The sequence below is a fragment of the Harpia harpyja genome, chromosome 22 (assembly GCF_026419915.1).
Source record: "Harpia harpyja isolate bHarHar1 chromosome 22, bHarHar1 primary haplotype, whole genome shotgun sequence".
NCBI lineage: Eukaryota > Metazoa > Chordata > Aves > Accipitriformes > Accipitridae > Harpia > Harpia harpyja.
Window position 1 is genome coordinate 11,491,718 of NC_068961.1, and position 15,292 is coordinate 11,507,009.

General features: G+C 43.8%; 2 protein-coding genes across 4 annotated transcripts in view; one reads left to right on the plus strand and one right to left on the minus strand.

Moving 5' to 3' along the window:
- Positions 1 to 512: 512 nt before the first annotated feature.
- GABRA5 (gamma-aminobutyric acid type A receptor subunit alpha5) overlaps positions 513 to 15,292 on the minus strand; it is a 59,930-nt gene continuing 45,150 nt past the window's right edge. For all 3 annotated transcript variants that reach the window (XM_052773772.1, XM_052773773.1, XM_052773771.1), the window contains exons 7-10: positions 10,417 to 10,560; positions 4,605 to 4,757; positions 2,983 to 3,194; positions 513 to 2,041 (exon numbers count right to left, since the gene is read on the minus strand). In XM_052773772.1, the coding sequence (XP_052629732.1) occupies positions 1,739 to 2,041; positions 2,983 to 3,194; positions 4,605 to 4,757; positions 10,417 to 10,560 (812 nt within the window). In that variant the 3' untranslated portion in view covers positions 513 to 1,738. The remainder of the gene's footprint in view (positions 2,042 to 2,982; positions 3,195 to 4,604; positions 4,758 to 10,416; positions 10,561 to 15,292) is intronic.
- Positions 8,731 to 15,292, plus strand: part of GABRB3 (gamma-aminobutyric acid type A receptor subunit beta3) — a 194,666-nt gene continuing 188,104 nt past the window's right edge. The window contains exon 1 of the mRNA XM_052773769.1: positions 8,731 to 8,978. Within this exon, the coding sequence (XP_052629729.1) occupies positions 8,878 to 8,978 (101 nt within the window). The 5' untranslated portion in view covers positions 8,731 to 8,877. The remainder of the gene's footprint in view (positions 8,979 to 15,292) is intronic.

The window sequence follows — 15,292 nt, forward strand, 5'->3', positions numbered from 1 at the left end:
AGCACTGTAACTAATAGATGGGCATGCCCCTCCCCTGCTCCTCTTTACCAGCTTCCAGTCATCCGCTCAGTCCTGTGGCTTCTCCGTGGCCACTGAGAATTTGCAAATTTTTAATTGCACAGCATCAAACAAAAAGCTGCAAAAAGGAATAGGTGTGTGAGATTTTTTTCTTGGCAATGTTTAGGAATGAAGGGGATGAAGAGAAGACGCACAAGAAGCCCAGGCAGCTCCCCGGTCCCGGACCAGACCCTCACCTCAAAGTGAAGCACGAACTCTCCTCTCTGTCCCAAACAGAACATAGGGCTGATGCTCCATAGCAAGATAGCACCTAATTCTGAAACGTCTCGATTCACTGTCTTCACTCAGTATGTACCTTTCTGGGCAACAGTGAGGATGCGTCACGTGCACACATGTGATTGAGTGTGTGCTTTCCAATTAATTCTTCCAGCTCTTGTGATTTTTTGGTCTCTCTAAAAGGATAACCAGTATAAGAATGACATTTTGCAATCAAATGTTGAATGTGTTTTTTATTTAAACATTAAGATTAAATTACAAAAGCTTCTGGAACAAGGAAAGGATGCCAAGGAGGAAAGAGCTGAAAACTCAGATTGCATTTTCTCATTCATTGTAAAAGCAAAACACATTGGCAGCAGCAAGGCGTTTTATAGAAAAGTTTCAGATGGACAGTACAAAGACCTTTCTGTCAATATTGTCACTGAAACACCTTGCTGTCATGAAGCACATCTTTTTTTATGATCACACTTCTTGGTGTTGGCTGATTGGTTTTCACTGTGGGAAACAATAATTAGCGCAGATTTACTGTAATTCTTTACTGTTAATCTCTGCTAATATAATGCAATCTTCTTCTTGGGAAAATGGCCAAACATCATTTACTTTACCCTAATAAAAATGTCTACTGCTGTTGTTAAAAGTTTTATTTGCACAAGTATGTTCCTAATCTATGTTAATTTCATGCAATATATCTCTAATTTTTGGAGTAAATACTGAGAATCATTCGAGAAAATTCCTTGGAATGCAAAATCCAAACTAACTTCATATTTTTTTTAAGGGCAAGATTCCACCACCTTTATTTACACAAGTAGCATCCTGCTCCCTATGTTATTTCACTGCAAGCTAGAGGCTCAAGCAGTGAAAATCAGCATAGCCCCATTAGGATTTACTGCATTGTATTAACCTCCAATGAAAATTGGGCTGAGCAGTTTTTTCTGTGGAGTAATACACTACCTATAACCAGTAAAGGTGCTCAAACATAGCCCTACACTTAATAATTTGGCACATTTACAACTGGCGTTACTCAGTAACTTATCAGATGACAATAGTGGAGCTCTTCTGTAAAATATAGGTTAAGCCTATATTTGTATGACTGTACACCTGAAGTATAAAAACCACGATATGTAGTACACTTGAACAGTTAAAAAATATAACTTATTTTATTTGTAAACTATCAATGCAAGATACTCAGCAGCAAAGAAGCCATGTTCAATGTCTTCTGATCTTTTATAAAGATCTGTTGCTGTAAGTAATATAATCGTCTCTGAAACATCTGAGGTTACATGTAGAAACAATCAAGGCAATATTATTTGTACATATTATTAAACATGCAAAAAACTTCCTGAAGAATATTGCCCAAATGTAGAAAGTCATCTGGATCTCAAATTTTCCTTGGTAGCATCTGCTTTGTAAGTATGGCTCACATGTGGCTTTAGAGTCCTTCAGTTTATTTTGGAGAATTGGCACCTTTAATAACAGGCTCCCTATTCAAATATGTGGCCCAATAAACTAAGTTAAAAGTTCCAAACAGCACTGGAAAAATTATCCGGGACATTTTGTCAATCTTACTGATGCTGTTGTAAGTCTTTTTGCTTTCAGCAGGCTTTTCTTCTGCAGACTTCACTGGAGCAGATGCAGCGTTTGAGATGACGGATGGGGCCGAGTCCTTTGGCATGTTTGGTGCCGGGGTCATCTTCCCAGTGCTGTAAGTATTAGTTGATTTATTTCCTAGCAATTGGTGCTCTTTTTTCTGCAGTGTAAAGAACAAAACATTAGACTGCAGGAACAAAGTGGAAACACGTTCTCAAGATATTAACCCAAAAATCTAAGTACCGTAATCAATCATGCTAACAAATGCCTATTGGCTATTCCAACTTTGACTACTAAACAGCTGTTTCTGCCTTGACTTTATAGCCCTTACTCAGCTTAAACTTTCCTTGATGCCAGAGAAAGCTAAGAGCAGCCAGCCGGACCCGGATCCCACCTGGCGTGTGTATTAGCATCTTCTTTTGTCAGGGCGATGCCGTCCTGCACCTGCAGAGGTTGCTGCCCTGCGGGCAGCTGCCAAGACATGAACCTCACCTTCCTGGCTGCAGCAAGGAGTGTGGTGCAGGGCTCACTGCCCCTGCCAGCTTGCCCTCTTTGTACTGCTCTTTCGGGATGCCTGCGGGTACAAGCTCTCTCTAGGAGATCATTTGCTAAGAGTCAGTCCTATTCCAAAATTTTCATTTCAGCGTGAAACCCAAAAGTTCGTTTTTTCACAGAGCCGCTATTTTGTCTCTTTTTTATTGGGGATACTGTGGTTGGACCCTGACTCACGGAGCTCAATGTGAGCTTTGTCATTTATTTGGGAGAGCACATAGGGAGTGCTCTGCCAAGATATGTTTCATAGTATATGTCTGCTATTATCAGAAGTTTGGTCACTGAAATCCCATGCCATGTGTACTCAATGCCATATAACCTTCTGAAAACACTCCTCTTCATATAGATGGTAAAGAATGATAGTTTATCTCCGTGAAGAGATGGCAGCATATTTCCTTGAAAATTTTCCTCTATAGGAAGGTGAAAGTATGCCATGAGGTAATTAAATACCTTTTTCACAAAGAAGCTGAAAATTGTCCATTCAGTTATTTGAACTGTGCTGAGTACCTGCTTTTTATTCTAGGTATTTAAAAAATGTAAGGTAAGCACCTTGATTTTAGCAGCTTCCAGGGCTTTTTTGCCATCCCATGCCCAACTCCTCTTGGTGAAATAGTTGACTGTTGCAAATTCAATCAATGCAGAAAATACAAAGGCATAGCAGACAGCTATAAACCAGTCCATTGCAGTAGCATAGGCCACTTTTGGCAAAGAGTTACGGGCACTGATACTTAAGGTGGTCATGGTGAGGACTGTTGTTACTCCTGTAAAGAAGGAAAAAAAAAGAGACAGAGGTCAGTTTGGTAGTCCTTACAAGATCCCTAACGACTTACAAGCAGGCCCCAATTCAGCAGGACAGCTAAGAAGGCCACATGAAGTCAGTTAGCATTGGCATATTATGGTCTGAAAGAGTAAGATACTTTGCTCTCCAAGAAAAAATGAAAGCCTCCACCCTCAGGTGTTTACTTCTGTGGTGTTCTGGTTATCTCTAGTTACAGCATATTTAAATAAGTATTTTTAGGGGTAATGCAAACCCAGCTGTTACATAAACCAGAACCTTACTGGTATTTTATCCCTGTATACTGATGCATGGCATGTATAAAGCATCCCTCATTAAGGGGTACATTATAAAATCAGTGAGCAACCTGTTTAGCAGTAACTGTCAGAATAAAGTGGGATTACAGATTTTATTTTCTTACATGGAGATTTTATGTATGAAATTGTTGGATGTTATTGATTTCCTTGGCTGTAGCTCCTCCTTTCCCATAGGCCAGTAAATGACAGAGCTGCCACTACTTCCCTCTGGGGAGGATGCCCCCAGTAGAACAAAATTCAGCTCTCAGTTACAGCTTTGTAAACCTAGAATGGGTACCACTGGTCAGCAACGTGGTGCTGGTACCTGTATTCTCCCCATACAACTTGCTGAACTGATTTTTGGTCAAAGCTGCCAACTGATTTCAGTAGGTTTGTACGGAGGAATGACCCTTTTAAGAACAGCTGAATGAAGTTTTACATAATAAACCGTTCCCGCTCCCCTCATTTTTCATCTAGGGAAAATTTTGTATTTCATCAACCTTCACTTAAGACTGTGTGTATTTTCTGCAATCTTTTAGTGATAAATAGAGTAATTTAAGAGACCCCGAAGGATTTTTCCATGACAACTTCTGTAGTAAATATATGTTTTCTAAATGCAAAATCATATTAATTTGTTTGATGGTAATGGAGATAATTGTCAGTAATTAACCTCTACATGGTTTTCCCAGATAAACATCTTAAAACAGAGATAAACAAAATGTCTTGAAGTGAAATCTGTTTCAAATGCTTAGCTAGAGTATACACTAAATATGATAATATGTATGCTTTTTTGTTCTAAGCCATCCAGTATTTTAGCTGAGTGGGAAAAAAACCCACAAATCGCACCAATCTAGTTCTTCTATCTTCTGTCCTTAACCTTCATATAATTGATTCTTGAGCAATTTCTTTCATAACTTTACCAAAAAAGCCCAGACAGTGTTTTTAAATGGGTTTTGAGTTTAAACTGGAAGAGAACAAGGGAACGTCTAGAGCATCTCAAGCAGAAATAAGCATTAGTGCACTGTGGTTTTGTTACAGCAAAACACTTCCACAAGCCAGACCGATCCTTCCCGCATGCTGGGAGAAAGTGGGATACTCACCAAAGACAGTCCTAGCAGGGACAGATTCTCTGTTTAGCCAAAATGACACTTGTGATAAGATCACAGTCATAATGCAAGGAAGGTACGTCTGGATGACAAAATAACCGATTTTTCTTTTCAGATGAAAATGGGCTGTCATAATAGTATATTCACCTAGAAGGAGAAAAAATGTGCATGTGGGTAAAATAAGGGAGGCTTACTGATTTAGGGACTTAAGCAGGCCAACTCCACCCTCCCCCTCCCTATTGGAGGATACCATTCAGCCACTCTTAATTGCATGAAAAATGTCTGGGATTCTGCGCTGTGGAAAACCAAGACTTGAGACAGAGGTGCTGCTAGATCCTGCTAGTCTTCACATTCAGTCCCTAAAAGCAGAAGACGACTGACTACTCCTACTGCACTGAAAAGCTGCAGTCCTTTTATACACCTGGGATGTCTTGATATTCACAGGCTTAAAAAATCCAGGTTGCTGGTACTGCCTCAGTCCTGCCTGGTTTTGACTCAGTTCTACAAACTGTCTTACCAGAGTAACAATTAAGGCCATCTACTCTTAGAAACCTGATTTAGCAGCAGGAGTTAACCTCATTAGGGCAACTGTTATTGCCAAGCCATCAGTTTTCAAGAATGAGAACAGGTCCAGACATTCCTTCTGCACCACACTTTGGGGACTGCCTGTCCCAGTGTCAGTGCTGCCAAAATTGCAGCTTTGCACATGGATCCTGGGATGTCTTATTGATCTGAGTACCCAAACCCATCAGATTGCTCCTCCAGAAAAAAAAAAGTCCCTCTAGTGCATGCAGTTTGCTTAGAATTTGGTACACCTTAGCCCTTGGAAAGATAATCTGTTTCCGGATAGACATTGTGCCATGTCTTGTTCACTTCTGCAATGAATATTGTACTGCCTGCATGGAGAATTCACTGAAAGCTGCCACAGCAGTGCTAAATTCCATGTCTTTTTTATATGCCAAATTCACAGCATTGCCTTAATCTGTCTTTTGTCAGGTCCTCTGAATTTCAATAAAAGCCTAAAAAAATGCACTCTAAAATCGACAGACCAGCTGTCACCTTCCCTAATGTTTCAGAAAAAATCAAAACTCAACTGGTTCTTTCAGACTGTTCCTGGAAAACCATATAGTTGTTACTGAAGGCTATGATGGTAACTGCTCCCCAAAGCCAAAATCTTGCTAGCTATAAACAGGCTACTATTTGCCTAGGAAAAATAAGAGTAAAAACAAAATGTAAGAATAAAAAACAACCAACCCCTTCAAGCCCTAACATCTCCACTCACATTGATATCAAATTAATTTAAAAGCATGCATCATTCAGCTGGGTACTGATGAATCAGAGTAATGCCTGTTCTGAAATATATATTGTCCTCCAAGAACAAAACAAATATAGCTATAATCTCTGTTGGAAGACTTGACTGTTAGTCTCTGTAGACCAGCCACAAAAGGAAAATCTGTAACAGACTGATTCTGCCTTGAGTGAATAGCCCGAGCTGAGCTGTGGCCAGCATTGCTAAGCAGTTAGATTTGGCAGATTATTTCTAAGTGACAATATGGCTAATTAGCAGAGAACAGGTCTACAGTGAAAGGGCTTTTGCAGGTATAGCTGCACTGATATGTTATGCTAGAGGAGCTCTGTTATTCTGGATGAAGTGTACAGACCTTGTTCGTGCTGAGGATTTTAGACAGAAAGACTGGAGTAGCACAGAAATACCTTACCTGACAGCCTGCCTCAACCTTTATGACTTTCTTCTGGAGTCTGATTTTCTGGCAAAACAGTTCCCTGAAGGGGGATGTGGAGATGGACAGGGAATGTGGTGAAACTGGGGAGAAAAACCCTGTGAAGCAGCGTCTAATTCACTTCCATTTATTGTCATTTTGAACCAGGGATGTGGTCTCAGGAGGAACCCCACTTGCTCTTTATTTAGAACCATTTAGTTTGTGGATTACCCATAAAATATGCCAGGAGCAGCAGGTCTATGCGCCTGTAATCTGAGTTGCTACTGCACTGGGATGTGTTTGAGTCACAGTTTCCCTGCTCGCTAAAGAGTGACGATGTGCATTATTGATTTTGACAGTATGCTTTTGGAGCCAGAATGAAAAAACATCTACATGGCTTCAGCAGAGCAACAGGATCCCTTTTTAAAATGCAGAAAATGAATGCCTACAGTTTGATGGCCCTCCACAGCTGATTTTTCCTTATCATTTTCTTTAACCTATCAAAGCTCTTGTCTCCACTGAAATAATGATATCACTTTGATTTTGTACTTGCTCTTCATCCAATCAATATCTTCTCCGGTTTCCCATGCTGTCCCTTTCAAAAATGCCTATACTAGGAATGCTTTCTCCAGCAGACTTAGGGCTTAAGAAAACCCCACAGCTTGGTTTTTAAAGCCCTGGGACCACTGCTTAAAGTAAAGCTAAAAGCTGCCTGAGTTGGCCTTTTGTTTATATAGAACAAAATCCTGGGTCTGTTGGAGTGGCAAAGCTCCCTTTTACTTCTGTAAGGCCACTGTTTATCCTTAGACCATAAGCTTTCTTGAGCAAGAGCTAATTTTTGTTATAGGTTTAGGCAGCACTTAAAAGAGAATCCTGTTCCTGATGGAGTCCACTCATCAGTGCACAAAACAATTTTAATAACAAATTTAGCACTAATGAAAAGCCCTAGAGCGGGAATGGCTGCATTTCTTCACAGAGCTATGCTACTGTGCTGCTGTTGGTCTTAAGGGGTTTTTTAATGCTTTAAAAGCTGCTATAGGATTTTTTGGGGTGTCTAGATGACGGAGTTCTGGAGATCATGCTTACAAATTTTCCAGGACCTTACATGCATTCTTCCATTGCCATTATGCTGGGATTCAATAGAGTATTTTAATGAGGCTGGACCAGCCCCCAGGCTCATTTGTTTACTGGATATACCTGGACTCAGGTGTATCAACAGCTGTTCTGGCAAGATCCTGACATTAGGTCTGTGATGCCGCATCCCTCACCATGCTGACATCCAGAATATTTTGGCTCATGAGAAAAGCGTGTCCTTTTTACAGTGATGCAGGGGAAAGATTCATCTCAAGGAAAAAATCAGAATTATTTCGTGCAAAATGAGGGGTTGAATGCTTCTTTTATTATTTAGGCTTTGGATATTTCAAAGCTCAGGCTCCAGCTGGCAGAAGATAAAAGAGTGGGTTTTTGTTTTGTTTTGTGGCACTGCAGATCCTAAGTTAGCAATGAGAGATTCTGGGTATGGGGAACAGAACTGGGCAACCATTTGTGGAAAGCAGCAAGATCCACTTGGACCCAAATCCCGTATCTGATTGTTTTCAGCACTTGTACCACCAGGACATAACAGATGTTGGGGCTGTTGGAAGCAGTGTGAGTAGTCAAATAACTTCTCTTTGGGGGGGATGACATTTGGGGATGTTAGCACAAAGAAAAAAAACAACAAACAGGTGGCACATGTCAGAGCTATTTTCTGTGGCATGGCTAAAATGTTCCCAATTTCAAGATTGGTTCGTGAATTGGGAGTGCCAGGATATTTTTTCTGAGAAGACAGCCAAACTTAGCGGCTTGCCTACAAAATCAGCAGAATCTCAAGGGACTGGTGCAGGTCCAGCATTTCCATTTAGAAAAGAAAGTCTGCTAGAAAGGAGAGCATAAACGTCCTATGACATACACAAACATTTTGCCTGTGCAACTGCAAGGGCTGTGTAGTTTGACGTGTGTCAAAAAACCCACAAAAGATCCAAGCACTTGGATCTGTGCAATAGCTATTTGGTTTTTCTTTCTCACGTTCAACAATTCAGTAGAAGGAAGAAATGCTTTAGATGGTCGTTCATAAGTAACCCTGATTACTGGTCTCCTACGAGCTTGATGAAGTCCAGAAAATCCATCGCTGACTGATGCTTTCCCTGTGCAAAATCGGATTTTTGTATTTTGCTAATCCCCGGTTACAATCTGTGTCCTGCTCTTTGTGATCCACCCTGCAATCAGAATCCAGCCAGCCCAGATGTAACCCGGGACATTAATATAAAATCTTGACGTTGGAAAACAAGCATTTATTAGCCTAAATCTCAAGATACAGGAGGGAGGTGGTTACCGGGCAGAAACTTTGGGATTTGTCTGAAGAGTCCCCTGTTTCCTTGGGCTGAGGAGTACAAGGAGCTTTCACAGGCAAAGCTGCAAACTGGAAGTGGCCTGGAGCTGACACGCTGGAGCACTCACTGCCTGGGCTGGATGGTTTTCTTGCACTGAGGAGCAGGACGAGTTTGTAGGAGATGCCCCAGTACATCCTCTGGATCTTTTTCTTGGCAACAATGAAGGCGAGAGGGGAGTTGCCGTTCATTGCAGAAAACAACGCGGCTATGATGGTAAACTGGTAAGGAAAAAAGTGTCTTTGCTCTTTAATGGGAGATAGTGTACTCATCCTTTTTCTGCAGCGGTGCGTGCTCTGACTCTGTCTATATGCTTCTCTTGACTTTAGGGATCTTTGCTTTAGCAACAGCTTTGTCTCCCAAAACGGGCGAGGGAGGGGGTGAAGCTCTATAGGATGGAGACGGCGGTTGTGTTCAGTGGCTCCCCTGCGCTGCCGGAGGCAAGCCTTCCCTCACTTTGTGTCCTCCTTGGAGAGTAAGCGGCAAGCTCAGCTGCCCCCCGTTTTTATTTGCCATGTTTGGACGGTTTGAGCAGAAAGCCTTAGGCACCTTCATGTTTCGGTCCAGCTAACTTGGTGTACAAGTGTACGTTTACCTGTTTTCACGTCTCCTAAATTTCCTGTGGATAGTAACGGGTTCCTAACTCAACCTATACCTTGTCCTCTACAATCCTGCCGGCGGCTCAAAGCCCGCCGTTTTTCGCCAGGGACGCAGTACGTCCCCAGAAGACTCTGTCGTGGTTTGCCAGCGGGAATCGCTCCCAGCCCTGTTGCTGCAGGCCGACCCCTTTCCCCACCCCAAGCCCCGCGCGACCAGCGGCAGTGGAGATGCCCCTTCCCTTTACGGCAGGCTGTTTTGTTCCCCCCCTCTCCCTGGCTGGATGCCACTAATGCTCTCCAGACGAGTGCATTGTGTAACCTGGTTAAGCCCCCGTCCTGCTGAGCCCACTCCTGTGACGCCTGTCCCGGCCTCGACCCCCCCGGGAGTCCCCCCGCCAATGCGCACCCAGGGCTGCCCTTGCGTGGGAGCCTTGAGAAGCGGGGGGGCACGGCTCACGTGGGTGCCCGGCCTGGGATTAAAGCTTCTTTGCCTCCCTAATGCTGCCACATCTGCCGCCTCCGCTCGCGGCCCGGGAGGAAAAGGGAATCCTCGGGGTTCGCGCCGGCTCCCGGCCCACGTCGTCCCCCCGGACACGCTGCAGAGCCACGCCACGGCCCCCACCTGCCCTCCGCTCCCTCCCCGCCCCCCGCGGTTTCATCAAGCAAATCATTTTAAAGCGATGATTGAGACGGATCAAATGCGTGGGTGGTGTTTGCCTCCCGGGGTGGTTCTTCCCACAGGGAAATCAGCCAGCGATAGCGCTGGCAGCCTCAGCAAAGGCGGTCGCCAAGAAGCTGCGTGCAGCTTCTCCAGCGCTCCTGTTAAATACCGGGAGCCCGGATGCATCTTCAGCAAGAGCCTTGCAACGTACCTAAGAGCCAGTATATAACACTCCAAGTGTTTCGGTGCCTCTGCTAAGTAGCCAGGAACCGGCACAGGACCTCCCTAGCACCCCACGTCCCACAGATGCTTCCCTAGCCTCCTCGCAAAATAGCCGGAGCCTCTGGATCTCCCCTCCCGCTCCAACTGTCAGCAACCGTGGGATGGAAATATTCTCCCTACCTGTGCTGGTACTGATGTTTTCAGTTCCTACAGTTTGTCCCATCAGGTGGTACTGGTTAAGTCGTGAGCCGTCTTCGGCCACCACCACAGATGTTGTGGTGCTATTAGTCCACACATAGATCACTTCAGAGTTGGGGTAAGCATCTGTCGACAAGGGGGAAAAAAGACAGGGATGAGTAAAAAACACTGTGTAATATTTTAGTGGATCCTTAAATGATAAATGGTGGGGAGAGGGAAGAATGGAGGAGTGAGAGTGAATGGAGAAAAACAAATAAAGATGATATAATCGTGTTCCCATATGCCCAGCTCAAAAAATATTAGGTTGAAGCCTCTAATGTAACAGATGTGTGGGATGGTTTGTCAAAGGCTGGAACAGTGGAGGTATAAATATAATCCATCACAACTACTCGATTTGGGAAAGAGCAGCTCAGACCCATACTCACCTGGCTGGCAGCTCCTAAACCCCAGCAAGCTGCAAAAGGCATTTTGCCCAAATCCCCCCTCAAAAAGACTCGGGCGTCTTAAGTGGCTGGACAGTGGGGACCCTCTGTGTCTCGTCCCATCTCCAGGATAAAATACTAAGTGACAGCGTGTGCAAGCGCGGGGTCTGGTGTGCGCGCGGTGACTTTGGGATATGGACGCGTGGATGAGGGGGTAGTTCTTGCATGCAGGCGACGGCTGTAGATGAAGGAAGCTGGCATGTGTCTGCCTGTGCCTGGGATGCTGAGGAGCAGAGATAGGATTTGGGGGTGAGACTGCATGAAGGAGAGCAGGAGGGGGGGGGGGGGCATACCAGAGAGAATGGGTGGGGGTGCGGAAACACCTGCACACCTGGAGATGCAAATGTGATAAGATTTCTCTCACATTCATTTGGAAGTCCTAGGAAATAAAGGTGGTGGCAGTACAGCCAACTCATTCCTTCCTCTATAATGTTGCTGTTATTTTTAATGCCCTAACACCTGGAGTAATTATGCTAGTATAAGGGAATCCCAGTTTTCTTTTAGAAAGACCATCAATGCTAGTTTTATTTTTTAAGCCTTCTCTGCACATAGTCTCAAAAAATCCAGGAGCCGACTACACATTTAAATAAATTTTATTTAATTTAAGTAGCTCTCACACGTTTTAGAACACCTCGATCATTGAAAGCTTTCAGGTAACATTACTGCAGGCATGTTACAGTAGGCTGGAGGCCATTGTACTAAAATTTCTGGAAAGCAAGCAAGGCTTACTCTCCAAATAGGAGTTGAAAAGCAGGTAGAGTTGGAAGTGGTCTGAAGTCAAATACTAATATCTCACCTTCTGTGCTCTGTAACTTGTAAGTTGGGGGTGCAGAATGTTTCCTTCTGGACGAACTCACATCCTAGTTCAATGCAATCTGTGCAGGGGGCAACACATGGTGGCTTTCCAGATAAGGACTTGAGAGTCAAGGGCAAGAGGTTAGCTTGAAGGGTCGTGTGTACTGGCTCCATCAGACTGCAAGTTTTGTTTGCTAGAGCTAGTAAGCTGTCTTGGAAAGCTGCAGCTCCATGGAGAACTTAAAAAATTTCACAGACAGTGGGTCAGCGTGAGCTTCTGAGGCACTGCAATGGCAAGAACTATGCTAAGGCGGTCCCTGGATCCATACAACCAGGAACGTCAAAGCAGAAATTGGGAAGTGATCCCAGTTCGGGTGACGAGCATATGTGCGTGGCACAATGACCTGCAGATCACTTGGATGTTGGAGCAGGTAGCAGGGAAGAAAGCAGCACCTTCCTTTCACTGTTGTTAATCTTCCTGTGGCATCTGTGGGAAGTGCTGCCAGAGGTGGGACGCTAGGCTAGATACACCTTTGGTCTGACTGTTCATGGCCATTCGTACGTTGTTGTCCACACCTCAGAAAAGGTATGGAAATAATGAGGACAGAGAGGGGGAGAGAGTTCAAAAGGGGTTCACAAGTATCTCCAGGGACTGGAAAACAAGTCATGATTTGAAGCTTAAGGAGCTTAACTTATTTAGCTCACTGACAAGGAGCTGAGATGTGAGTCAAGCGCTGAGTATAGATACTTGCATACAGAAATCTAAAAACAGGGTGAATTTCTTGTACTACTGACAAAAGGAGGAGAAAAATTCAGTGCCTGAAAGATGGTTTCAGGCAGATTCAGATGAAGAACAGGACACAATTTCCTAACTGGGGGGTGGGGTAATTAAACAGTGGATAACCTTCTGAGAAAAAAATTACGTACTACTGTCAATAGAAAGATAATGACAGGAGGAGCTCTTTTTTCTCACATATCTGACAGTTGTTGCTGCTGTATTCAGGGCTGGAGCTGATCCAGGGTTTGGAAGTTGAGGAGCTACAAATCCTTCATCCCTTGTTAGCCATGCAGCTATGCAGGACTGCCCACACGCCTTCCATGTGCTTGTATTTGTAGCTGTGCAGTAAAATTACTGTAATTACATCTCATGATCCGCTTTGAAAGGCTAAGAAGGAATGTCTTCCCTATTTCAAAATATTTGCATCACAAAAAGGGATGGAATTTCACCTCCCCTTTAGAGCTGAGATACTTTGTCATCTCAGAAATGTTTACAAGTTCACAACATGTTGTAAATAATTCCAAAGCCAGATCTGGACATGGCAAGTAGGAGGAGATGGGTCCATTTAAAAAGGTGCTGCAGAAAGCCCTCCTTTTTAAATGCTTATCTGGTATATGTTGGTCATGTGCTGATATCCCCAGTGAAAGCTGGATTTGTGTAGGCAGATTTGGGATTGTCAGGGAATTTGATTTTTACCTGTGTTACTTCCTATGCAAAAAAAGCATTGGACTTCTTGCTGGGATGATCCAGATGCATCCCACCTCAGCGGTTTGGTGTTACTGCAAGGATCCCAGGCACTGGGATAATTGGGTTTGTCCTGTTTTCTGCCAACAACACAATAATTCAGCCTGACTAGACGCTTCCCGGTGAGAGTACTGTAACCAAATTCCACTGAAATTGCGACCACACGGGAACATAGGCCTGTAAAGCTTAACAAGTATTCAGATGCTTTAGTTCTCTGCTCTGCCTAGCCTTGGGCATCCTAAAATAAATCAGTGCCTCTGCTTTGAATTGCAGCCTTTACTGGGTACTTAAACACGTGCACCAGTACAGGGTTGGAGGCTCCTACTCTGGAGAATCCCAGCACCTCCTCCTGTAAAAAGATATTTGTAATTCAGACAGAGACCAGAAGGTGCCAAAACTCCACCCAGCTCTTGCAGGTATGCCAAAGCAATACTTTGTGAGGCTGCTTTCTTTCTTTCGAAACCACAGCAGGGAAGGATGACTGCCCATCCCAGGGCAGCTGGTGAGAAGAGAGAGCACTCAGGCAGGCAAGAGCAGAGCTTGAGGCCAGTCCCTGCCTGGGAGGAGGACTCCAGCCTGCAGGTCCTCTCTCATGGGACGATATCTATTGCGAGGCTACAAGACAGAGACCTGTGCGACTGCTTGGCCAGGAGTAGACTATCTACGGGAGACAGGAGAATAGCCCAGCTAGAAGAGGTCCTTGTGCAGGAGCAGGATGGTTATGGCCCGGGCTTTAAGACACAAGAGCGTAACAGCTGTGTCCCTGCGGAGCCCAATCCAAACCAAGGCAACCTGCAGTGATTTCCCCCCCCTCAGAAGAAGTCTGTCACATTAGGAATAGGATGAATTTACACCAGTCTAGAGATACTCTATTGTGATGGATCACATATAGGATATGATCCTCATCTACCTTCCATTCAAATGTAAAAAAACATGGTCTGTGTTTTAAAATCTGTAATATAAGATTTTTGGCTTAGTGCTTCCTTTCTTCACTATAGGCCAGGCTCTGAGTGTCTAAGCCTCCTTGGGAGAAAGAGAAGAATGGAGAAAATGTCAAAACATGAATGTGAATGTAAAACGATACAGCCACCCCCTCAGTCCATACGTACCCTTGAGAGAAACTTACAGCTCTGACAGGAAAAAGCCACCCCATGTACCTTGGTGTGGCAGCTGAACCACTGAGCATCTCTTTTCTGGTCATCTAGATAAACATCCAAGTAGATAAACCTGTGTACTTGTAGCAGGTAGTTGTCTTCCTACTGCAAACCTTCTGCCATGTCTTCCCAGAAACCTCAAACTCCAATTATCCCAAACTTGCCTACCAAAAGCTCCAGCTCTGCTGCTGATAGCCGATGCAGTATAATTAGGCACAGTCATATTGAAAGCTGAAAGCATGGGAGTAGTCTAGAATAATGTTATTTTGCTATCGGGATAGAGCAAGTGCTAATGGAGAGATGGTATTATCCACTGTCGTATCAAATTGTGTAAAAAAACCTCTTCCACTTAAGCAAAGCTTCCAGTAGGTTGCCAACCAACCATGCTTGCTGAAGGACTGAAGAACTTCAGCCCATGCTTTCTGGAGTTACCAGAAAGGTTTACTGCTGATAAGGGAATATGGCCCTCATCTCCTCTACATGGCACACAGGGTGGGGACAAGGAATCTCCCAAAGGGTGGTAGAAAAATGTAGTAGAGGCTTTGGGTTAGCAAGCTGGGAGAATGCTGCTGGTGTTGTTGTAAAAGCAAACTCAAATTCAAAGCGACTGAAAATGCAAGTGAGACTGCTTGGTGTTTATTCTACTTTAAGCAAGTGGGCTTCTTCTGCTTTTATGAATCCAAATAATTACTTTGGTGTTCTTTAAAATCATTTTGCTGGTTTACCAAAGAAAGGGGGAAGCCTTGATAAATTATTCTTTCTCATCTAAGCTCACTCTTTCAAAAAGGAAAAAAAAGGTAGCAGTTGAGATGAACAGCTAAAATTACAGAGAGGTATAATGTTATTAAAAGTGAGAAAATGACAACAGACATTTATTTCTAGTGGACATTTGATAAATGGCTTCA